At 49.7% G+C, this 24762-nt stretch overlaps 1 protein-coding gene across 2 annotated transcripts in view; it reads right to left on the bottom strand.

Moving 5' to 3' along the window:
• The window catches only part of ZCCHC2 (zinc finger CCHC-type containing 2), a 762062-nt gene that overhangs the window by 677820 nt on the left and 59480 nt on the right, over window positions 1–24762 (bottom strand). For both annotated transcript variants that reach the window (XM_069613675.1, XM_069613676.1), the window contains exon 2: window positions 11502–11607. In XM_069613675.1, the coding sequence (XP_069469776.1) occupies window positions 11502–11607 (106 nt within the window). The remainder of the gene's footprint in view (window positions 1–11501; window positions 11608–24762) is intronic.

The raw sequence follows: 24762 nt of genomic DNA, 5'->3' as shown, positions 1-24762 counted from the left end.
ACAAGTCAGTCATTGTTTGGGTTTTGGATCAGAAGGGAGAAGGCACATTGCTGCTTCTTCCTCTGCTGAAACAAGATCAGGCGGGGGGAATTGGGGGGGGGGGGGGGGTTTAGGGGGCTCATGGCGTTGCCTAGCCTGCCTCTCCTGAAAAACATTAAAGCCCTCAAAGGACAGATCTCCCCACCAAGGTTCTTTGAGACAAGGAAAAGGGCTGATGCAAACACTATGAAGGACTTACCAGTTTGACTGCCCTTGTGTTGCTCGTATTTAGCGAAAAAGCTCTGTGCCTTCAAAGTCGAAGTCCACAATTTTATCAAGGACAGACTTTTGGTGGCTTTTAAATAGACTTCCCTCTTCCCTTCCTCTCCAGAGTTGAATGCCTCCTGCGTGTCCACAGGCAGAAGTTTCACAAAGTTATGTTATTTCCTGCCAAAGCCTTTGACTGGCCACAGCTGAGAAAGCATGGCAATTTGTTTTCTGAAGCTGCAAGGCAGACTTTTGTTAGACCGTGCACCCGTAGGCTGCATAGCTGCCTCCCTTTCCCAGAACTGGAGATGTACCAGCCGAGACTGACTAGAAGGTAGCTATAGCCACCAAAGACCAGGGCTTCGGTGAGAAGGCCAGGGAAGAGTGCTCAGGGGACAGAAAAGAACTTCATGACAATCGTCCTGTTGACCACGGACCCAAAATGTTTTTGCGGAGGTTGGAGGGCCTCTGCAATAACATCCTTTTGGATAGGGGCGCAGATTGCAGTCCTGAACGAGAAGACAGCACAGCTAAAACCATGTTTCCAACTGGGGAAGAAGGTATGACTGGTATAGGGTTACCCAGAAATCCAAATATGACCAGAAATGCAAATAAGCCTGTACCCCCACTTGTGAAAAGCTCTAGTCAATTAATGCAATTCCTTGCCTGAGATGACCACCTCATCCCCCTAAATCTGTGGCAAGCAGAGAGTCTGGAGGAGGTGGAGCTGGAACCAGGGGTGGAGTCCACGAGGGCAAAGGACTATGGGGACTGGCGCAGTCAGGTCTGGTCATAATGTCATCTGCAAAGGGACTGCAGGAGAGGCCCTGAAGGAGACTAAAATGCCATGGTTACTAGTGCAGAAGAGAACAGGGATAGCTGGCTGCTGCTGCAGCATTTCTCAGATGAAGCCCTTAAAGTAACCCCATCATTGCTGGGATTACAGGAGTACCTGCAACTTTGTGAAAAACCTGTTGTGGATAGTTAGATTCTGGAGAACGACACGCTCAGTTTTATTGAGGTACTAAAAAACCTATTCTTTCTATGTTCTCTTCTTGTCCCTAGTCTGAATGAAAGTCTAGAAAAAAGCAAAAAAAACAAGTTCAAAAGGATTCATGTCAGGGTGTGATAAAATTAAGTCTTCCGTCTAGACTCTTATCCTAGCCCAATTCCTCTTCAACACCATAAAGGAAAATGATCTAATTAAACAAAGCATATCATAAGGGTGTTTTACCCAAAGCAAAAAAGGGAGGGTGGCTGGTTTCAGACCCCACCAGAAGGTCTCCCAGAATTTGAAGAGAGCTTCCTGCCCGGCACAGTTTTGATGAAGTGGCTAATCGCAGTTCCTGAACTGTGCAACATACTGGAAGCCCTAAAAAGGTAGGTCTCTAGGAGCCCTTGTCCATTGCTTCAGTCAAGTGTTCCACAAACCTCTTTCTCCCTTGAGAGCAAGGGCAGCTTCTTCCCATATGCCTCACCCAGTTGGTTCCTATCCCAACCTTGGGGGTCACTGGTTTCACATCCTTTCTGGGGGAGGCTCAGTCTGATTTTGGCCCACTCTGGTTCTCACTGCACTCAGTTTTTTTAGCACGACCATGCACCTTGGTTCTTTACGCAGTATTCCTTCAGGCAGGAGTCTCATTCGGCACACTCCGCTTCACTGTTCCGGCTTTGCCGCACTGCTCCGTGATGGTTACAGCAGCAGTCCTCGTCATTCTGCTTCAGGGTTGGCTTCAGAGTCCTGCTGAGTTGTAGGTTTGCCAGGATCTGGCTCAATCGTCCCAGTTATCAGTGTTTACGGCCAGCATGTTGGGCGTGCACACTCCTCCCACTGCCATGCCTCCCAAGAGGAAGACACTGTCGTTCCGAGAGTGGACCCCTGCTCTGCAGCCCTGCAGGCTTCCCCCTGTTCGACAGCTGCCTGGCCTCTTACACTCTGTGCAGTGAGGGGATGAACTAGCTTATTCTCCGCCCGCATATTAAACTGTGCCTGAAATGGTCCAGAAAACATCCCACCCACTGAGAACAAACAGTTAAGTCATTACACACATGAATCCCCTTGCAACAAACAACCATTAGAATCCTGGGATGAGGGGGAAAAGGATGCACATCCCTATCAAGGGATTGCCTGGTCCCAGGAGGGGGTTGGAGAAATGACGCCCAGTGGGATCCGGCTTGCTCGGTCCCCCAAGGGGTGTTCCATTTAGCAGGCTCAACTTTCTAGTCCCAAAGTGTGAGGCTCCTCTGGGAGAGGGGACAAATTCTCTGGATTCACCACACTGCCCTCCCACAGTCCTCCAAAAGACCAGCCCCATGAGGACTGAGGCAAGAGCCTATGTGGCCCCTCCCTCTCTGCCCCCCCCCAAAACGCCCCCAAACTCCAGAAAACCACAGCACAGAAAATACCAGCGTTACTAGGAAGGTGAAAGACATCCTTCTCGACGCAGACAATTGCACCTTTGACGGTAGCGGGCTGAAATTCTGAAGGCATGTGGGTTGAGGATCTCTACGAAATGCCAGCTCCCATGCTAAAAGATGTACATCAAGTTTCTGTAATCGGCCCTACAGGTGTCCACAAAGTTACTTACCTGGATGGCTAGCACACTGCAATTCACCTTAGAACAGAGCGTTTAGCAAATTGGCATCACCCATGACTCGTCCCCGGCAATCCTGCACTGAGGGACCCTAAAAAGGAGAGGGGATGGCTTGGTCACATGACCATAATGTTGTAGGGCTCAGGAATCTGGGCGGCTGATTTGGAAGCCATATTCTATATCCCACCCAGTGTCCGAAGCACAATAATTCGCCTCTAGATGATCGACTTACATGGGATGTACTAGTGGCTTCCCTCATCTGTTTCCTAAGCCGCAGCAATAAGACATGGTAAATAAAGGAGTTGGGGAAAACTCCCGGATAAAAGCTTTGATGTGCATACTCAATAGTTAGCATCTTGCCAACAATAGAGGCAAGACAAGAGAACAAGTTATGTTCTTTCGATTGGTTGTTCCTCTCACATATTCCTCCTCTTTGGTAATTATCTTTCCAGCTTCGGCAAAAATTTGACAGGGCGCTGTGCGGTAGTGTCGATGTCTTGATGTCCCTCGACGGCCTCTGTCCGATCGTCAACATCGAACGCAGTATATGTAGCACATGCAGAGCCCTTTGGCTTCAATTCTGTTTTTCCATGTTTAGAGGAATTACTAGTACCTCCTTAGAGGACTGGGAGCATAGATTGTAAAACACGTAAATTCTGCAGTGGGTTAGTTAGGAGAGGCGATGAGGAATACGTGGGAGGAACATCCAATGGAATTAACGTTACCAGGGGTAAGTTACTTGCTCTTCGAATGGATTGTCCCCTCCCACATATTGTTCATCTTTAATTAGCCTCGCAAAGCAGTAAAAGTCCTGGAGGTGGGAAAATTTAGATTTGCCCTTAGCAGTTATCATGGACAGAGTGCAAGACAGCTTTCCCAAAAGCTCCCTCTTGAGTAGAAGTGTCCATGGAGTAATGTTTTACAAAAGTTTGTGTATGGTAGACCAAGTGGATGGCGCACAAATGTCTATTTGGTACTCCTCTCTGAAGAGTGGAAGTAGTAACATGCCCCTGGTTGAGTGAGCTCTTACACCCTCTGGGAGATCTTTACCAGCCAATCTATAGCATTCTTGGATAGCCAGAAGAATCCATCTGGATAGAGTCAGTTTTGTTATTGCTAAACCCAATTTATGACCTTTTTATCCGATAAATAATTGGTTACCCTGGCGAATTTGACATTTGCGAGATATAAAAACTGAGGCCCCTCCTAGGGTCCAGTCTATCAAACCGCTCCTCCTTTCCGGGATGAGGAGGGGGAATAGAAGGTTGGTAAAACTATCTTTTGGGACGAAGTCAGACTATTTTTGGCAGAAACAAAGGTCTTACTTTAAGAATCACCTTATCCTTCTGAAAGTCTGTATATGGAGGCTTACAAGACAGTGCTCGCAATTCGCTAAACAATTTAGTGTTAGTCTTATTGGACATGTATGCATGGGTTCAAAAGGAATGCATGTAAATAATTTTACTACAAGATTTTTATCCAAAACAGGGACCTGAAAGGGAGGAGGAACCACATTAGTGTCTTTTAGGAAACTGAATGATTAAATTGATTTTAAAGTATGAGGTTTCCTCTGATGAGCGCTTGAAAACCGAAAGCGCTGCCAGATAACCCTTTATTGTTGTGATCTGGAGCCCCAGATTTGCTAAGTGAAGAATAAAAGATAACTAGGGTTATCGAACTGAAATGGATCCACATTCAAATCTCTATACCAGCTGCTGAAATGACAGCGGTATAAGGATTTTGTTGCTGGCCTTCTGGCCGTAAGCAAATCCGCCATTACGTCAGGGAGGTCCCAATCCTTGTACCTCAACCTCTCAGAAACCATACATGAAGGGTGAGTGTTTTGACCTCTGGACGGAGAAGCCAATCCTTCTCTTGCGAGAGAAGGTCCTCTTTGTGGATGACTTTTCGGAAACCAGATAAACATGTCCAGAAGGTCTGGGTACCACGTCGTCCTGGCCCAATCCGGGGGCAAAATCATGGCTTTCCCAAACTTTCTCAACCTCCTGATCACATGAGTAATGACAGGGACTGGCGGAAACTCGCACAGAAGTGGAAACTCCCAGTCCACCACAAACGTCTCAGAGCAGCTCTATTCGGGGAAATTCCTTGGAACAGAATAGCGCGCACTTCTAGTGGACACTGGTCACAAACAGATCCACTGGAGGGGTTCCCCAAAGGGTGAGCATCTCCTGAAGGACTTCCGGTGCTAGCTCCCACTCGTGGGACACTGCTCTGCCTGCTCAGAGCGTCTGCCGCTGTTTTCTCCTATCCCGCTAGGTGAACTGCTGAAAGGAGATTCCTTCTTGAATTGCCAAGAACCAGAGCTGCACTGCCTCTCTGCACAGTGGTAGTGACCCCTACGGCTTGTTGAGGTAGTACGTGGCACTATGTTGTCAGTCATTATCAGGACATCCTGTGCCTGTACAGAGGGCATAAAAGCCTTCAGCACAAGTCCGATTGCTCTCAGCTCCAAAAGATTGATGTGTAGTTTGGACTCTCATGGAGACCAATGACGGCAGATTGTCAGATCATTGGCATGTGATCCACACCCAGTGAGGCGTCCATCACTACAGTCATCTCCAGCCATGGTTGCCAAAAAGGTTCTCCCTTCAGAATGATGCCCACCACAGGAGATCCTGTGCGACCTTGTCTGGAACCTGAAGTAGGTCTGACATCTTACCTGATAATTGGGACCACTGAGTCCCGAGAGTCCATTGCAGGGATCTCATTCTCAGACGAGCCTTTGGCACCAGGAAAATTCAGGATGCCATGAGGCCGAGCAACCTTAAAAAAAAAAAAAAAATTTAAAAGAATCAAAGGCCGGAAGAAGCTGAACACTCTGAAACTTGGTGACCATCAGCAGAATGTGATGCGCCCTCACCTCCGGCGGTGAGGCTTTTCCCAAGGAGGCATCCAGAACTGCTCTGATAAATTGGAGCCTTTAAGATTGTATCGTGTGGACTTCTTGTAATTGAGTGAGAAGCCCAGATTGTGGAGGAAGTGGCAAGTCACGCTGAGATGATCCAGGGTCTGCTCGAGAGAATGAGCCCTGATCAGCCAATTGTCCAGATAGGGGAAAACGTGAAACTCCCCAACCCTCCACCCCCTCTCACGAGACTCGCTGCCTCCACCGCCATCAACTTGGTGAAAACCCTCGGGCGGAGGTCAGCCCAAATGGCAAAACTCGAAATTGATAATGAGTACCACCAGCTGCGAACCTCGGGTACCTCCAGTGCTTGTGATGGATAGGGACATAAAAGTAAGCATCCTGAAGGTTCAGTGACGCCATCCAGTCTTGGGAGTTGGAGGGCCTGGAGGATCAGAGAAAGGGTAACCATCTTGAACTTGTCCTTCCTGAGGAACTTGTTCATGTTTAAGTACCAACCCTTGTTCCGCAGGTACTGGTTCTATTGCACCTTTCACTAGCAGGATCAACATTTCCTGCATAAGGGGCGGATCTGGATGGAATTTTCAAGATGTTGTTCCCCGGTGGATGATCCTGGGACCTTTTTAGTAAAGGCAGGTAATCATGGGCTGCCGTTTCCAGTGCCCAAGCATCTGAAGTAATGTCTCGCCAAATGCTGCAAGAGCCTTCCTCCCACTGGGGTATTGTGGATCAAGGCCTCAGAGGTTTTGAGGCAGCTTAAAGCAAAGCTGCTGCTGCTTGGGCTGATTTAGCACCTCTCCCACCACGAGGGAATCTTCTGTGTTCTCTATGACCGGCTTGTCCTCTCCCTCTTCCAAGTGAGGAGTAGAAACGAAAGGACTTAACCCTCCAAGATGATGTACCGGAGTAGGAACATTGAGGCTCTCCAATAGTGGCACTGAGATTTAGCTGCCACTTTTGAGATCTGTGGCCTTTCCAGACTTTCAGCCTTGCTACTAAACAGTCTCGAGCCATTAAAAGGCATATTGAGTAATCTAGATTGCATGTCCGGTGCAAATCCAGAGTTCAACCATGTAAATCTGTATTGAACTGTACTAGTCTTCATGGATCTGCTAATACTATCTGCAGTATCCAGACCTGACAGGCACTCGCACATTGATGGCCCGGAAGCAGTCTCTTCCCCTTCGGGGATGTGGTTAGCGGCCATTGCTGCGCATTCCCACATGAACAAAAATTTAGACAAGGGACAAGTGGTATTTGCCGATTTCAAAGCCATGCTACCGGCAGTAAAAACTTTCTGCGCCCAAGTGTCCACCAGTTGATCATCCCGGTCCACAGGAATGGTAGGGTAAACAGATTGTTTTGCGGACGTGGCTGCCTGGATCACCAAACTTTCTGAAGTCGGGTGCTTGGTTAAATGATCTGGGTCACTGCTGGATGGCCTATATTTTTGGGAAAAGTTCTTATTACCATAGAAATAGAATCAGGGGTTTCCCAATTTCTTCTAACCTTTTTTGTAAAGCAATATAAAAGGGCAAAATGGGATTCCTCTGTGGACCTTTGTCTAAGATGTCAGTTAAGTCATCTTGTTGAAAAGGAGGAGCAAGTCTACTCCATCCCAAATATTCCACTACTTGGCTCATTAATTGGCCATAGGACCCATCAGCATAATCTGCAGGACCTGGCGTCCCAAATTCCAACTCCGGAGATGAATCTACCCCACTGGATGATAGTTTCATACAGATTTTTAAGCCTAGATGACCGAAATAAATTCATCTGGCACATTTGGGACTGCAATATTGAAGGCCAAAAGATGTTGGATCATCAGATGGTTCATCTTCATAAATTGAAGAGATACTAAATCTTTTTGTGGCAGAGGTTTATAAGTTCTCTTGTATTGCCTTCAATGGCTCATAATAAGTCTTCGGAGTAGGCTTTGAGGGCAATGGCGTCGAAGTCATTGACTCCAAGTCGTTGAAGGCTTCGATATGGGTGTCAAAGGTTCAGACGTCGAGGGAACAGATATTGCTTTCATCGAAGTAGTCTTCGAAAAAGCCCTGGAAGGGCTGGACTCAACTGGAGGTCCTTGTAACTCATTCTTTCGAGGCCTCGAAGGCTCAACAATAGCTAGGCTTGCATCCCGGACTCTAGGGTGCACAGGGTTTTGCAGTAGACTTCCTTTTGTTGTCTTTTTACAGAGCTGTAACACCAGATAATAAGGAGAAGCCTGGTTTGTTATTATTAGAGAATCATTACCCATTGTTAGAGAATCATTACCCATTGTTAGAGAATCATTACCCATTTAGGGATACAGTTATCCATCATTCATTCTGATTAGTAGTGACAAAGTAGTGACATTAGACTATCCACATATGTATGCATTTGCTAGAATGAGGCCTGTTATATATGAAGTGCCATGTAGAGAGACATGTTCTATTTGTAGAGACATGTAAAGATAGGTTATGTATTATGTATGCATGTAAAGACACCACGCATGAATGTGCACTTCGAATATGCATGAAGTCTGCATTTTAGATAGCGCTTGGGTTTGCGAGAGAGCGAGTAAAGACTAGAGAAAGCATGAAGCCATCCTGAATGAGACAACAGAAGCGCCGCAGCACTGCGAAAGATGCTATGAGTTACAGTGTGAAGGAAGAATGCATTAAAAGTTTAGCACAGAGATTAGACGCGACTTTTGCCTTAGTGGAGACACAGAAGGAGGCTTCATCAGCCTGCCTGGTGTTCGCAGACAGAGAAAGGTGGAGGCGACAGCAGCAGGGAGTGCTTTGCCTTGCACAGGGAGACATGCAAGGATAGAGGGATTTCAATGGAGAAATATGGAGAGAGATGGGTGGTATGGTAACAGAAGCACATCGCATGGTATGGATATGTAGAAAATGTCACAATGACACCACGCAGTGATTGAAAAGTACAAGACATGCATCACAGACTTTTAGGCACTGCTCAGTTTAGAAATGCTGACAGATAGAGAGGCATTTTAGCTTAGAGAGACATGCAGCCATGGATATGCATTTACGTCATTGAACAGTATAATGAGGGGTGAGGCTCAGATTTGGTATGCTGCTCTGCTCCGAGATGTAGAGGGAGTTGCTAGTTCTGAGATGTAGTTGGAGATGGAGCTCTAGTTGGAGATACTCCATGATTCTGAGATGGAAGAGAGACGTTTGGATGACTCGGAGGAAGCAGAAGGGGAAGCATTCTGATGAGAGCGGATGAGATCGATTTGGCAGAGAGAGGCCTGGCCCTGACTGACTGCAGAGTTAGCTGGAGAGGAGAGACCGAGCAACACAGAGCAAGAGGGGAATATTGATAAGACATGCACATGGGGAATTAGGACAGACACTCACACATGCTTTGGCTGACATGATAGATGGGGTAATCAGACAAGGATCGTCTTAGAGAGCGTGAAGTATGGTGTGGATTGGAGAGCAATGGTGTGGATTGGAGTTGCTATTAGATTGCTTGCATTAGAAGCCTGTAAGGCTTATAGTTCTTGCATTGTAGATTTGCACCAAAAGCATAAAAAGTGCAGATTCGAGATTTGTATTATAGTAGTGTTTGCAACATGCATTACTGTGTATGAATAAAAGTGTTCCTATTGTTGAATCAATTCATGTGTTTTCTTTGAGTCTTAGGTTAGTGTGTCCATCGGAGTAACAGTGCACAAAGGCCCTGAGATACAAGAGCAAGGGCGGTGGAGGATGTGGGGGTGGAGCATAGTGATCTACACCCCCCCTATGTTAAATCTGAAGCCATGACAAGAGACAGATAGGAGGTAGATTTGTCTGGGTATGACAGAGCGACTGGTAAATTGTCTTTCATCTGTTCTTTCGAAGGAGTATCCTAATCATTTCCCTTTGAAACTCTTCCCATTCAGCTGGGGAGTCCAATTTCAATGGACACAAGATTCTCTCGGGTGAGGAGTCACTCAAGGAAAAAGGAGACCTATGACGTCTTTTCTTCGACTTCTTGGAAGGTGGTTAAGAATGACGTGAACAACTTCTAGATCAAGATTTCTTCGATCTTTTTCGACGAGGAGAATCTCGATCGACTCATCAGAAGTGCGTTTCTTTGGAACAGAAGGGGGACTTAGGAATTCTACCCAACACCAATTTACCTCTATGCGCTCTCAGAGCCTTATTAGTCATCGCCCCGACAGGATTTACACTCCTGTGTAGAATGCTCCTTGCCAAGGCACCACAGGCAAACATGGTGGTGGTCGATGGACATCTTCGACCCACAATCCTGACATCCTTAAAACTCGGCTTGGGCGTCATGGTGAAGACATGATGTTTTCTCTTTAAAGAACTGAAGCGTGCTGTAAATTCTCATGAAGCGAAAGCTGTCGGATAAACGGAACTGAAGCCAACTGGCGCTGCACGTGCTACATATACTGCAGATGACGATCGGACGGAGGCCCTTGAGGGACATCGAATCATTGACACTACTGTACAGCGCTCAGTCGAGAATTCTTTTTCCGAAGCAGCTAAAGCTGGAAAGGTAATCAAAGATGAGGAATACGTGGGAGGAAACAATCCATTCGAAATGAAGTGCACTTTCAGCTACATGCTGCAGTGTATCTGGTGTTCATAAGGTTGTAGAATGTGGTCATGGTTAGCAACACAATGCATTTTCCTACACCCATAATACAGTGGCGCGATTGTGACTGGTAAATGCTGAAAGTCAAGCAGATATGAAAGGGGCATAATCTCTGCTGGAAAACTGCACTCTTAAATTTTACCTCAACAGCATCTTTATCATGGTTAAAAAAAGCTCATGTGGCCAGTCCAAATGGAGACTATTTTCATTGTGGCCTCTAGTGATTAATCAATCAGTCTTAGGCTGGCTGTGGCTGAGGATCAATTTGACAAACAAGCAGCGGTTTACAGCCCATCAATTTAGTTCCCTGTATAGCTAGCTTCAACAACCCTCTTCCCAATATCAAATGCTAGATCTAGTCCAACAGGCTAAACTAAAGTCATCAGTTGAAACGGCAAAGCTTACTCTACCATAACAATATAATCTTTTGGAGTTCCTGGGGATACTGCGAATAGACAAGAGGTGGACAGTGTGTGTAAGGAGAGCAGGACAAAGGATATCCTGCACAGCACAATAGGGAAAATCTACTTTTTCCACTTTCAAGGTACGTAGAGTTAGACCAGGCTTAAGATGAATTTTAAAAGTAGCTTCAATTTTAAATAACGTGGTCCAGTCAAAGATGTGACTTTTCACATATATGCAAAGTAAACAAATAGACGCAAGAACTATAATATTATACATTTACTTAAGCAATCCTCAAGTTCCAAACATCCAAATATTACTAACATACACTTTCTTCTTTCGATAAAGTAATAAAACCAAGACAATTCAACATTAATACTTACATGGTTAGAAAGTTCATAACCCGAGGATAATCATTCCCAAAAGCACTCTGTATTCAACTACCCAGCATTATCAACAAAACGTTTTAAATAGAGCAATCTGTGCTCTTTGGAGTGTGGGGCATACAATTAGGATGTGTCTTACAGTCTGCTTTATAGCAAAACAAGCACTTGCTCTTTTTTAGAAAGAATTTTGAAATTGAAAATATTTCAAACAAAAAAGGTAACTGCCAATTAGAAATGAACACCAATTTGAACATGTAGTAAACAAAAAAGTAATCCGAAATTAACACTGTAAAGGGATGCCTGCAGAAAGGAGCTTGCTTTTGACTGCAAGGTCTAGTTGGGGAAAATAAAGCAAATGCTTACCTTCTCGCTTTGTTCTTTGAGAGACCGATCCATCGTGTAGGGATTTTCTGCAGTCTAGCATACAATTTGCATTTCTCTGCAAACATTCACAACGTAGGAAGTTATCCTGCGTAAAACACAATATACAAAAAGTCAAACCAACATACCAAAAATATCTTCTATAATTAAAATCTGCTTTCAGTTTGGTTTACAGTCCAGCCTCTCAAAAGTGAGCTAACTTGATAGTACTCATGTTGAAATGCAATACAATACAGACATAATGGAATTGGCTGATAAATAAGTTACTCACCACAGTGACTAACGTACTCCAAGTCCCCTTTCCTTCATACTGCATGTGCGTCCCTTCCAAGGGCCAGGAGATTGAGCCTTTCACCAGAAAAAAACCTTCCCCTTTAAATTTAGAGGCGCCGTCCTGGGAGCATGTGCTGCCATGACTCCACCCCCCTGGCGCACACCTCAGTCCCCATAGCGGCGTTGACAATAGATTAATATTGCCGAATGACACCAGTTTTATTAGGGGGTTGGGAGGGGGGCGGGGGGGTGGCTCGTATGGAGGAAAGGGGACTATTGACTAGGAGTACGTTAATCACTACGGTGAGTAACTTATTACTCTTACGTCCCCGTCCCCTTTCCTCCATACTGCATGGGCGATTACAACTGAATGTAGCCCCAGGGTGGAGAGGAGAACCTCCTTAAGCAAATAGGTTCCTGAGAACCACCTGTCCGAAAGCTGCGTCTGATCTAGAGCCAGCATTCAAACAGTAATGCTTGCAGAAAGCCGTAGGGGTGGCCCAGGAGGCCACCCTGCTTATGACCTGCCAGGGGAAATGCGGCTGGAAGGAGATGGCAGTTGCCTTGGCTATGACCGCATGGGTATGCATGTTGGCCGCCGTTGGCTTATGCTGTCCTTCATAGGCTTCTTTGATGGCCAAGACCATCCACAGGGCTATGGAGGCCTTGGATGCCCGATGCCCGATACCCTGGTCTTGAACCTCCGAAGGTGAGAGCTACCGACTTGCGGAAGTCCTTGGTCCTGTCCAAGTAGAATTTTAGTGCACGCCTGACATCAAGGCAGTGCAGGACTCTGCCTCGTCCTTAGGATCAGAGAAAAACGTAGGCAGCACCATTTCCTCGTTTAGGCGGAACATAGACGGCACCTTAGGCAGGAATGCTGGGTGCGTCCGGAGGACCACCTTGTCCTTATGGAACGCAGTGCATGGCTCCGAGGCGACCAGCGCATAGATTTTGCTGATTCTGCAAGTCTAGGCAAAGCAGTCTTAATGGTGACCAGCCTGATGTCCGTGGACGCCATTGGTTTGAATGGTTTGTGCGCCAGGGACTATATTGAGGTCCCACACAGGGTGCAGCTTCTTGATGGGCGGGTAGAGCATGGCGAGACCCGTCAAATGTCTCTTAACAATTGGGTTGTAAGAGGAAGTACTCGCCTCCCAGTTTCTGTACACCCCAATGGCTGCCAGGTCGGTGCTGCAAGTGTCCACCTGCACACCAGAATGGGCGAGATGCACTGAAAAGGAGAGCATGTCGTCCAGGGAACATGCCGGAGGGTCGAAGCCCTTAGAATCTGCCCAGTGACAGAACCTGGTCCACTTGATCTTCTACGGAGCCCTGGTAGATTTGCTCCTGGCGCCGTGTCCGATCTCTATATTAGCCTGAGAGAGGCGGAGATGGCCAAGCGGGACCTGTTCAGGAACCACGCTGCGAGGGCTAGTTTCTCTGGTGCAGGGTGGATGACCCTGTCCCCTCTGTGGCGCCCGAAGATGTGCTGGGCCCGTCAACAGGCGAATGGGGGGGCCTCTCCGAGAGGCTGAGCAGCTCCAAAAACCAAGGCCTGGCTGGCCACCATGGAGCTATTAGGATGATGCCGAGGAGACGAGACTCCTTGATCTTGCATATCACCCTGTGAATCAGGGGTGTGGGCGGAAAGGGGTATGTCATCATTCCGTCCCACCTAATCTAAAAGGCATTACCCAGTGAGCCGGAGCATGCCAGGAGGCTAACAGAAGGCACTTCCAGTTGCCCCAGGAGGCAAAGAGGTCCACCAGAGTGTGACCCCATTTGTGAAATTTCTCCTGCAGGACTAGGTTGTTCAACTGCAACTCAGTTGTCCAGTCCGCTGAGCCAGTCTGCCTCCAGGTTGGATTCCCCCGGCGGGTGGCCCGCTGTGAGGTAGAGGTTTTCCAGGCCCCACATGCCGATTGCTAGCCTGCACAGTGGGGGGTAATCTGGTACCTCCCTGCTTGTTGACCTAGAACATGCTGGTCGAGTTGTCTGAATGAGTAAGACCTTGCCCTCAATAACCGGAACAAAGGCTCTGAGCGCCAGCCTGATGGCCTTCAATCCAAGCCAATTGATGTGGTACTCCTGCTGGGTCCAGATGCCATGGACGCAGTAGTTGTCCAGAGTGCTCCCACAAAAGAGGAGTCTGGTGAGGTTGACCTGTGGAGTATGCTGCCGGAAAGGTTTGCCCGTCTGCAGGTTGCAGTCCCTGGACCACCATGTGAGGTCTGGGTGAAGCAAAGGAGGAACGTTTATCATCTGACTGATGGCCCTGTTCCTGGTTCCAAGATGCTGCAAAGCGCAGCTGTATCCTCATCCAGAGGATCCTGTGGGGGATGGCCAAGAGGACTGCTGCCATGAGACCCAGTAGGTGTTGGTACCACCAGGCGGGGTCACTTATCTTCTGTGGAAGAGCACCGTGGCCCTCTTGATGGCCGTGATCTTGTCCCGAGGAGAGCACTTGTCGCAAATGAGGCCCAAGGTGGTCAGACTATGCGTGGGCTGCAGCTGCAACTTCTTGAGGTTGAATGATAAACCCAGCTCGTGCAGTGTGTTCATAAGAGTGTGTGAAGTATGGTGCACTGCTTCTGGAGATGTGGCCCTGATGTGGTACAGGTAGATGGTGGCCCTGCTAAATGAGGAGGGCCGCCACAATGTTGATCAGCTTGGTAAAGACCCTGGGGGCAGAGTGGAGGCCGAAAGGAAGCACCTTGTTTTGGAAATGGTAGCCCATGATCCTGAATTGTAGAAAGGAACGATGAGGCTGGCAGATCGGGACGTGTAGGTACGCGTCCTTCAGATCCAGGGAGCACATCCAGTCTCCCATGCACGATGTCTGCGCTATCAAAGCTGGTGTAAGCATCTTGAATTTTTTGTAGAGTTAAGGAGGGGTGGAAAGGTACAGTACAACCCTCAGGCCCGCCTGGTTCCTTTGAATAGCGAAAATCCTGGAGTAAAAGCCCAAGCCTCGCTGGGAGGCTGGGACTTCCTCCACTGCCCGACTCTTGACGAGCGACCAGATCTCCACCAATAGAGTTGCTGTCCCAACCTGAGGGAGGGGAGGCGGGAGGAGAGGCTGGGATAGGGAGGTAGTACCCCGTGGAGATTACTGAGAATCCAGGGGTCCGCAAAATTCTGGTGCCAGAAAGGTGCATGAAGAGCAAGCCTGCCAACTACTGGAGACATGTGGACCCGGAGGGGTGTGTCATGCCTTCTTTACCTCTGAGGCTGTTGTGGAAGAGGGGGGACTGGAATAAACCCTAACTTCTCCCCGCCCCTTCTAATGTTTGCGCCGGTGCTGGGACGGCCAACGGTCAGGCTGCCTGTACCTCAGTTCTTGGACGCCTCAGAACCCACCGTACGTTCCCCCCCCCCCTTCTCCGAGCACTGCTGTGACTGGGTGTATGTTTTGGGTGTGCTCTATTAGAATGGATAAAGACTTGGCTCACAAACGGCCATTTCGTTTTTGTCCAGTTGTCCAGTTCATCTTCTGTTGTGGAGTGGAATAGGTCACCCCCTTCGAACTGAAGATTTAAGATGCGTTCCTGGACGTCCGGATTGAATTTCGGAGCATGGAACCAGGCTGTTCTTATGTCCGTGGCAATACAGATGGCATGGCCAGCGGTGTCAGTGGGCCACGGAGGCCTCCATGATGTCTTGCGCCACAATCTTGGCCTCCGGCAATCCAGCCTTCAATCGCGATTGGCTCGGCACCGGAAGCTCTGGGAGGACATCTGCAATTTCCCGCCAGAACCTCTGGTTCACGGCTACCAGCATGGCATCCAGGTTGGGTTGACGCAGGTGCAAGGCCGCGTTGGAATACAGCTTCTTCCTGTGCGCTGCCAAGATTTTCTCCTCCTTGCCTAGCAGCGCGCCGAGGAGGAGGAGGCGGCCGAGGCCGACTGAGGCTTGGAGTACAATGATGCAGCGATCACCGAGGAGTGTGGCTGAGGATGGGCCAATAGCAAGAGTGTATCCCCCTCCATCTGCCTGTACTGGTGGTCCAGGCGTTTACCAGCTGGGCTGAGTGGGGCTTGAGCAAACCCTTCTTGGCCAAGGCAACTACGTCCTTCTGCATTGGGATCCCAGTCCGGCCAACGGGACTTAGCGCGAGGACTTCCACAAGGACCCCTCTCTGCTTGTTGCTCGACCTCGGGTTGAGGAAGGCCCAAATCCTCTGCCAGCCCTGCCAGACCTTGGCTGAAGACCTTGGCTGAAGACCTTGGCTGAAGACCGCGTGTTGGGGTCGTCCTCATCCGTGTCCACCTTCAGGTCCAAAGGGTCCGGCACCGGAGGGTTGAGGTGCTGGGACCGGATGTCTGAGGCTGCAGCAGGGGATGGTACGGAACCGCCTGTGCAATCGGTGGGGGACCGGAGTGGGCTGCTGAGGCTGAACAGGGACCGGAAGAGCCTGTACTGTGACCTGAGGCGCCGAGGCCATTGGAGGGAGCAAGTCCCCGATGAGTCCCCCGAGTAGGAGTCCCATCTGGGGGAGACTTCATGAGCCCGAGGAACTTTTCAAAGAATCAGTCGTCGCAGGCTGGATTGGTGGTAGACATTGCCCAGGTAGCAGGCGGCTGCTGGAGCCGTTGCGTGCCCTGCCCAGAATATGGACGCAGCGCAAACCTGCCTTACTTGAAGGAAGGGTAAGCTGTAGGCCACATACCTGGTTGACACCAGTCCCACTTTAACACACGGTCCTCCACCTGCCTTCCTTGGAGCGGTGTTCACGTGCCTTCGTCATGTTGCTCAGCTCACTGGGCCCTGCCTGGATCATGGGGTCTACCCTGTTCCTCGGGCCAAAGCCGGTAGGTGTTACGCCCTCAGCGGATCTGCCGGTAGAACTGCATAAAGGTACTCCCTCGGACATGCTGCCGGAGGGGCTACACCCTGGAGGGTGTAGCCCCTCGTGTGAAGACCCGGTAAAAGAACCTTCCGGTCCCTCAGCACCATCACCGGGAGGAACTACTGACCCCCTCGGCCAGTAGCTGATACAGCCTCGGTATTTGGGCCTGGGCGAGTCCTTCACCCTTGCGGGGTGCACTGGAAAAGAGCGGCCCTAACTTGGGCTTGGATCGATGATAGACAAAGTCCTTAAGGTCCTCTGGAGGCGATCTGTGGAAGCGCTCCCTCCACCTGGATAGTCTGTGCGTCAGAGACCTCAAGGAAAGCGTGTTGCACGCAGTACAAGCTTGCCAGCTGTGGTCAGGGCCAAGGCACCGTAGGCAGAGGGCGTGGGGATCTTTAGTCAGGAAGAGCCTGTCACAGGATGGTCACCTGCTGAACCCGTTCGAAGTCGACATGCGCCGCGGAGGCGCGTGATGCCTGAGGACCGAGTACCTGAATGTTAAAGAAAAAAAAAGACAAAGGAGTAGCATCCGTGTGTGGAATTACATGGCCGAAGCCAAACCTATGAGCGCTGGTGAATTCAGCCAGTTCCCATCGGTGCAGAAAAGGGGACCGAGGTGTGGTGCCGGAGGGCAGTCAGGGCAGCACATGCTCCCAGGGCCGTGCCTCTAAATTTATAGGCGAGGAAGGGTTTTTATCTGGTGAAAAAGGTTCTGTCTCCAGTCCCTTGCAAGGGACGCCCATGCAGTATGGAGGAAAGGGGACGGGACGTAAGTAGTAAACATGATTGGATCAATAACAAACTAAGAACTTTCTATTCATAAAACATCCTCAGGTCCCCACGTTTAATTACCCGAGATACATAAAAACCTCACAAACCCTCCCGGTAGACTCATGCAGAGGGGGGACGGCAGGGGGGTGGGGGGTTTAAAATTGGAATGTATGAGCAGGGGTTTTTACAGATCCTTTGCCTGATGAAGTACTAGTTCCAGAATGCATTGGCCAGTTCTTCAGGTCCACTTCAGAGGCACGTTTTATAAGCTATTAAAAACTCTAGTTATAGATTTAGGACTTTCTAAGGTCACTTTTGATATACACCATTCTGAATATTGGTTTTATATAACAAGCTTGTGAGCACATCGTACTAAAGGTAAGTTCTTTGGTCCTCTTTTACATGTACATTTTACCCCAAAAGTCGTTTGCGTTTCACAGCACCGCTCCTGGAATTTAAAAAAAAATAAAATAAAAATAAACAGATCTAGAATGGTTGCTTGCTCTTACTTAGTGGCCTTTCACTTTGAAATGTTAGTTTTTCCATGGTGAGCCATGGTTTGAGGCAAAGTGTGCTGGAGAGTGAGCATGCAGGCCAGAGTGAGAAAATTAGCAAGTTTTGCCAATAAATGGTCAATATAAACTGGCAAGGATTCACATAAAACTACTACAGCATGCAATTCTTATCTTTAAAAAACAATACTCCAGCTTGTGCTGTTCTCATCAACTACTATGAAATAACTACTTTGTCATTTGATGTTGCATTTGGCAGGGATGGTGAGAATGTACTATTCAATACATTCAACACTCATTTTCCATTACTGATCTCAAGCTTCGGGGCACTGGTAGGTTGACACCCACCAATTAAGTAGCTATTGGGAGTGGCCTCAGGGAAGACCCATTGGTCACTCTCCCCACTACCCCAAACTTCCCATAGCAGGTCTGCAGATAGATTACAGCCCTGTTCGCTGGCACTACACAAACACCCATAGAATATCTGACATCAGAGCTGATCTTTGGGCAAACTGTTCAGGTTTATGGGCATAGGTCCTGAGCGCTTTCAAACTTGCTCCTCAGTAATGTATGGCATGAAGGGTTGTACAGAGAAATTATAAGTTACTCACTGTAGTGACCAACATACAGTTAGTCCCCTTTCCTCCAAACTGCATGGGAGTCCCTTCCTAGGGACAGGAGGCAACCTTTTTCACCAGAAAAGCCTTCCCCTTTAAATTTAGAGGGGTGAGGCCCTGGGAGCATGTACTACCATGACTTTGACCACAGGCGCCACACCTCAGTCCCCATTGACGCGTCGACAATATTTAACATTGCCTAATGACACCAGTATTATTGGGGGGGATGGTGGCACATATGGAGGAAAGGGGACTATGGAGAGTAACTTATAATTACTTTTACGCCCTGTCCCCTTTCCTCCATACTGCATGGGCGATTACAACTGAATGTAGCCACAGGGTGGAAAAGAGACCCTCCTTAAGCAAATAAGTTCCTTAGAACCACCTGTCCGAAGGCCACATCCGACATACAGCCGGCGTCCAAACAGTAATGCTTACATAAAGCTGAAGGGGGGAGGTGGGGAGGAGAGCCCAAGTGCTGCTGGAATGCGATGGCCGTGGCTTTGGCTTAGACCGCATGAGCATGCATGTTGGATGGTAGCGGCTTGTTCTGCCCCTCATAGGCCTCTTTGATGGCAGCAAGCATCCACCATGCAATTGAAGCCTTGGATGCTTGATAAACGGGTCTGGAGCCCCCCCCAAAGGTGAAAAAAGTGTCCGACTTGCGGAAGCCCTTGGTCCTGTCCAGATGGAATTTCACAGCGCGTCTGACATCCAGACAGTGCAAGACGGAGCCTCGGCCTTGGGCTCAGCGAAGAACGTAGGTAAGATTATTTCCTCGTTTAGATGGAAAGCGGCGGGTACCTTAGGTAGGAATGATGGGTGAGTCCGCAGGACCACCTTATCCATGTGGAAAGTGGTATAGGGTTCTGAGGCCACCAGTGCCAGGATCTTGCTGACTCTGCGAGCAGAGGTGAAGCTCATCAACAAAGCTGTCTTAATGGTGACCCACCTGATGTCCGCAGGCTCTAAGTGTTTGTGCGTCAAGGCGCCCAACAGGACATTGAGGTTCTACACGGGGTGTGGCCTATTTATGAGTGGGTAGAGCCTGGACAAGCTCTGGCTGGAAGACGAGAAGACTTCCTCCTCTGAATTTCTGTAGGCCCCTAAGGCTGACAGATCGGTGCAACATGTGTCCACCTGATTGCGCAGGGTGTGCCGAGAATAAGAGTACGTCCTCCAGTGTGCACGTAAGGGGGGACATGTAACAGAACCTAATCCATTTACTTTTGTATTCATCCTGGTAGCCTTGCTCCTGGCGCCTTGAATGATCTCCAAGTTAGTCTGTGAGAGGCTCAGGATCCAGAGGATGACCTGCTCAGGAACCACACTATGAGGGCTCATTTCTATGGAGCGGGGTGGATGACCCTGCCCCCCTGCTGGGACAAGAGATGGGCTAGACCCAACGGAAAGTGAATGGGTGGTCTGTCCGTGAGCCCGAGCAGCTCGGAGAACCACGGTCTCGCCGGACACCACAGAGCCATCTGAATGACGCGGAGGTGACAAGCTTCCTTGTGGATTACCTTGTGAAACAGGGGTGTGGGAGAAAAGGCATAGGCCGTCATGCCTTCCCACCACATCTTTAATGCGTCGCCCAGGGAGCCGGAGCCCCTGCCAAGACCCAAACTGATGGCACTTCCTGTTCTTCCAGAAGGCAAACAGAGCTGAAGACCTCCATGAGCACCTGGTTGTTCAATTGCCATTCGTAATGGTCTGCTCCCAGTCGGCTGAACCTGTCCGCTTCCAAGTTGGCCTCCCCAGGGAAGTGGACGGCCGAGAGGTAGATTTTGTTCTCCAAGGCCAATTCCCACATGTGGACCACTAGGGTGAACAGCAGAGGGGACCGGGGACCTGGTACTATTCTCCCCCCCCCCCCCCCCCCCCCCCCGCTGCTGGTTTACATGCTGGTGGAGTTGTCAGTCTGGATAAGGACAGACTTGCCGCCAATGAGCAGAAGGAAAGCAATGAGAGCTAGCCAGATGGCCCAGAGTTCCAGCCAGTTGATGTGTAAATCCTGCACCTGCCGGGTCCAGACTCCATGGATGCTGTGGCTGTCAGAGTGGTTCCCCAGCCTTCCAGGGAGGAGTCCGTAGTGATGGTGACCCTGCAGAGACAGATGCTGGAAGGGCCTGCCCGTCTGCAGGTTAGCAGTCCTTGGACTAACACGCGAGGTCCGAGAGAAGGAGGTATGCTGATAAGCTCCGCTTGGAAGCCCCCCTAATGGTAGACCACAGTTCGTGGAGTGTTCATAGGAAGTGTGGATAACTGCCTCCCCAGATCTTGCCCTAACAAGTCAGTCATCCAGGTACGGGTATGACTTGGTGGCCCTGAGGAGGCCTGCCACCGCGTTCATGAGTCTGGTAAATACCCTGGGGATTGAGATTAGGCCAAAGGGTACCACCTTGTGCTGGAAATGGCAGCCCGTGATCCTGAAGCGTAAGGAGCGATGTGGTTGCCAAATTGGGACATGCAGATATGCGTCCTTCAGATCCAGGGAGCACATCCACTCTCCCTTGTCTGGGGTCTCCGTAATGAGTGCTGGTGTAACCATCTTGAATTTCTGAAGAGTGAGGGAGCGGTTGAAGGTGGATAGGTCCAACACAACTCTCAGGCCAGCCTGGTTCTTTTGTATGGCGAAAATCCTGGAATAAAAAGCCCAATCCTTTCTGGGAGGCTGGGGCTCGACGAGCAAACAGATCTCCGCCATAAGAGTTGCCGTCCCAATCTGTAGGAGTGGAGGAAGGAGGCGGTGAAGGGACCAGTAGACTGTACCCAGAGGATACTAAAGAGGATCCAGGGGTCAAGTTCTGGTGCCAACATTGCACGTGGAAGGCAAGCCTGCCCCCTCATTGGAGACACGTGGACCCAAAGGGACGAGTCATGCCGTGTTTCCCTCTGAGGGGGGGGAATGGAAGAAGCCCTGGGCGTGCAGTCCGGTTATCTCAACCTGTTTCAGGAAGCCCCGGAACCCGCCGAACCCTGTCAGAGCGTTGTTGCGACTGGATGTACGCCTTGGGCGTGGCCTTTGTCATGATAAAGATTTTGCAGTTTGTGAGCTGGTCTTTTTATCTAATTCCGCGTCAGTGGTAGAGCGAAAGACGGTCCAATATATGTTCCTGGACATAAGGGTTAAATTTAGTAGCCCAAAGCCAGGCCATCCTTCCATCTCAGGTCTGCGGCGATGCAGATGGCCCGGCCAGAGGTATCGATGTGGGCCACAGTGGACTCCATGATGTCCTGCGATACCAGCTTGGCTTCTCTTACACAAACTTTGAAGCGTGCTTGGCTCTGCACCGGAAAGAAGTCCGCTATTGCCGCCAAAGCCTCTGGTTAGAGGCTGCCAGCGTTGGATTGACGCAGGTGCAGGGAGGAGTTACAGCTTCTTCCCGTTCGCCTCCAAGATCTTCTCCTTGCCTAGCAGCACCAACCACGAGGTGGCCGAGGCTTAGAGTAAAGTGACGCTGCAGCAATCACGGAAGAGTGGTTGAGGGTGTGCCGACAACACGAGTGGAACCCCCTCCATCTGTCTATACTTCGCATTGAGGTGCCGATTGACAAGTTGGGCAGTGTGTGACTTTAACCACCCCTTCTTGGCCAAGGCAACTATGTCCTTCTGCATCGGGATACCCGTTTTAGTGGGGGCGGGGGTCGTCGTAGGGCAAGGACTTCTGCTAAAACACCCCTCCTCTGGCTGCTAGACCTCAGGTTGAGGAAGATAATTCGCCAAACCTGCAAGCCTGTCGTGTAAGGCCTTCGCAGACAACGGCGTGTCAGGGTTCTCCTCCTCAGTGTCCACCAGAGTGCCCGGCGGGTCTGCAGCGGGTGGAGGGGTGCTGGGGGTTGCGGAGACCGGAGCCGGAGGCTGCTGCGGAAACACCTGTACTGTGGGAGGCAGGGGAGCCGGAATCGAAAGCCGGCAGGGGAAGTGGTGGCTGTGTTGGGGCCTGTGGTGCCGGAGCCATGGGAAGAACGACCATGGGTGCCGGTGTGACCGGAGGGAGCACGTCCCCCGACTGCAGGAAGGCCCCATCTGGGTGGGTTCGCACTAGCGCCAGGAACCTTTTGAAGAACTTGTCTTCGGAGGCAGAGGTGGTGGCAGGTGATATTGACCAAGTGGCAGGGGCGCACTCTGTCTAGGTTGCAGAGGAAACATGCCCTGCGGTGCTTATGGATAAACTGTAGGCCACGTACCTGGTTGACACCAGTCCCACCTTGAAAATAGTTCACCTGCCTGCTCTATTCCTAGAAGTGGCATCGGACAATCGGCCATGTTGTCTGGCACGGCAGCCATTTTGTCGAGCTGCGTGTTAAAGTCATGGTGCATGGCTCCCTGCGCCCAGCCTCCTCCAAGGCTCTTGGTGGTGGAGTATGAGGCCTACCGTGCACCTCATGTCTAGGCCTGGAAGGTGTATTGCCCTCTACATTGTCGCCTGTAGTGCTGCGTGCAGGCACCCCCTCCGACATTGAGCCCGTATTAGGGCATTGACCCTCGGCTGTACACCCGGTACAAGAACCTTGCGGTCCCTAAGCACCGATTCCAGAAGGATCCGACGAACCCTCGGCCGGTAGCTGCACTAGCCTCTGTGCGCATGCTGGTACTAGAACCTGAGAGGTTCTTCCCGCTTTGGCATTTCCTCGGGAAGGAGTCGCCTTTACGGGGTGCGATGGAAAATAGCGGCACTCCCTCGGCCTCAATCTCCGTTTGACAAGTTTTTCAGGTCCACTGGAGGAGATCTTTCGAAGCGCTCCCCCACCTAGCTAACCAGTTCTTCAGTGCGCATGGAGTCAGTGTGTAGCACGTGGTACAACCTTCCCAGCTGTGGTCCAGGCCAAGGCAGCAGAGGCAAAGAGTGTGGGTGTCGAAAGAGCCCCTTGCTGGCTGGACACCTGCTGAAGCCCGCTGAAGTCGACATGCACCAAGGAGGAGCGTGCCGCTGCAGGACAGAGTACCTGAATGACAAAAGACAGACAGACAGAATAAGACCCGGGGAAGAGCACGTGGTATTACATGGCCGAAGCCAAACCCAGGAGCGCTGGTGAAATCGGCCCGTTGACGTGGAAGAGGGGACTGAGGTGTGGCGCCGTTGGCCGGAGTCAGGGTAGCGCATGATCCCAGGGCTGCACCCCTGCGCAGCTCCAAATTTAAAGGGGAAGGTTTTTCCGTAAAAAAGGTTCCATCTTCCGTCCCTACGAAGGGACGCCCATGCAGTATGGAGGAAAGGTGACGGGACGTAAGAGTATGGCACTGCTCTCATAGTGACATGACAGGAGACGGTTGTGAGTTTCATTAGATAAGGAGACATCTGGCCCTTCTCTCCCCAACTCCCATTTTGGGTGCACATCCCCCTCAGCCTTCCATGTAGTCTAACGCAAACCTCCTGCAAAGAGAATTCAGACAACAGTTTGCTCACTATATGGCTAAGCATTTATCAACTTTACAACCCTGTCTCTCCTTGAACTAAAACAAAGTCCAACATTAAACAAACTCTTAATAACCGGACATCAAGGTGCCAGACGACTCAACTTGACATTTCCCTTAGCTTATGTTACCAACATACATCTTTACATACAGTCTATCCCAGACTGTGCCACTCTTGGCTTGGCAGTCACAGAATAAGCATCCTAGCGTTTTTTCTGGGGTAAAAAGTAGAGACGGCCAGGCAAATAAGCAAGCACATTTCCAGAATTGGCCACACAGTTCCTCATGCATCTAAACTTAATTGTGCACCAACTTACAATTCTGCCCAGGAAAGAAAACCCAATTGATCACAAAACTTTCTTCCCCCGCTGCATTCCTTCCTGTGTTCTCAACCTTAAATTCCCACTTTTCACATCCTCTTTCCGCTCACTCATTTTCTTTCCTCCAGCAGAGTAAGTTCTGGATACCACTGGCAGGGTAACAGTAAGCTACTCCATTGAAAAATCTAGGCATTCAGGCTACAGTGGCGATTACCCACTGTATTAATGCCCATTAACAAAATAAATCTTGAAATGTACTTAGAATGTTTTACTCTGACCCATCGTTTAAAGCATAGTGATGCCATCAAATATGGTATTGCGGTAGTTTCCTAGGAGGCCATCAGCGTGCTCATGGGCTCTGCAACAGGGAGGTGGTCGTCTTGGTTGAAGGTCACATTGTTTTGTTAAGCTCACAGCTGTAGTACTTCCCTTTTCAGATCAGATACCATATTTACCATTATCAGTACAAGCCTCAA

Source organism: Ambystoma mexicanum, chromosome 5p, assembly GCF_040938575.1.
Source record: "Ambystoma mexicanum isolate Mex_15411 chromosome 5p, UKY_AmexF1_1, whole genome shotgun sequence".
Lineage (NCBI taxonomy): Eukaryota > Metazoa > Chordata > Amphibia > Caudata > Ambystomatidae > Ambystoma > Ambystoma mexicanum.
The sequence above is the reverse complement of the archived record's forward strand: the minus strand, read 5'-3'. Positions and strand labels throughout refer to the sequence as shown.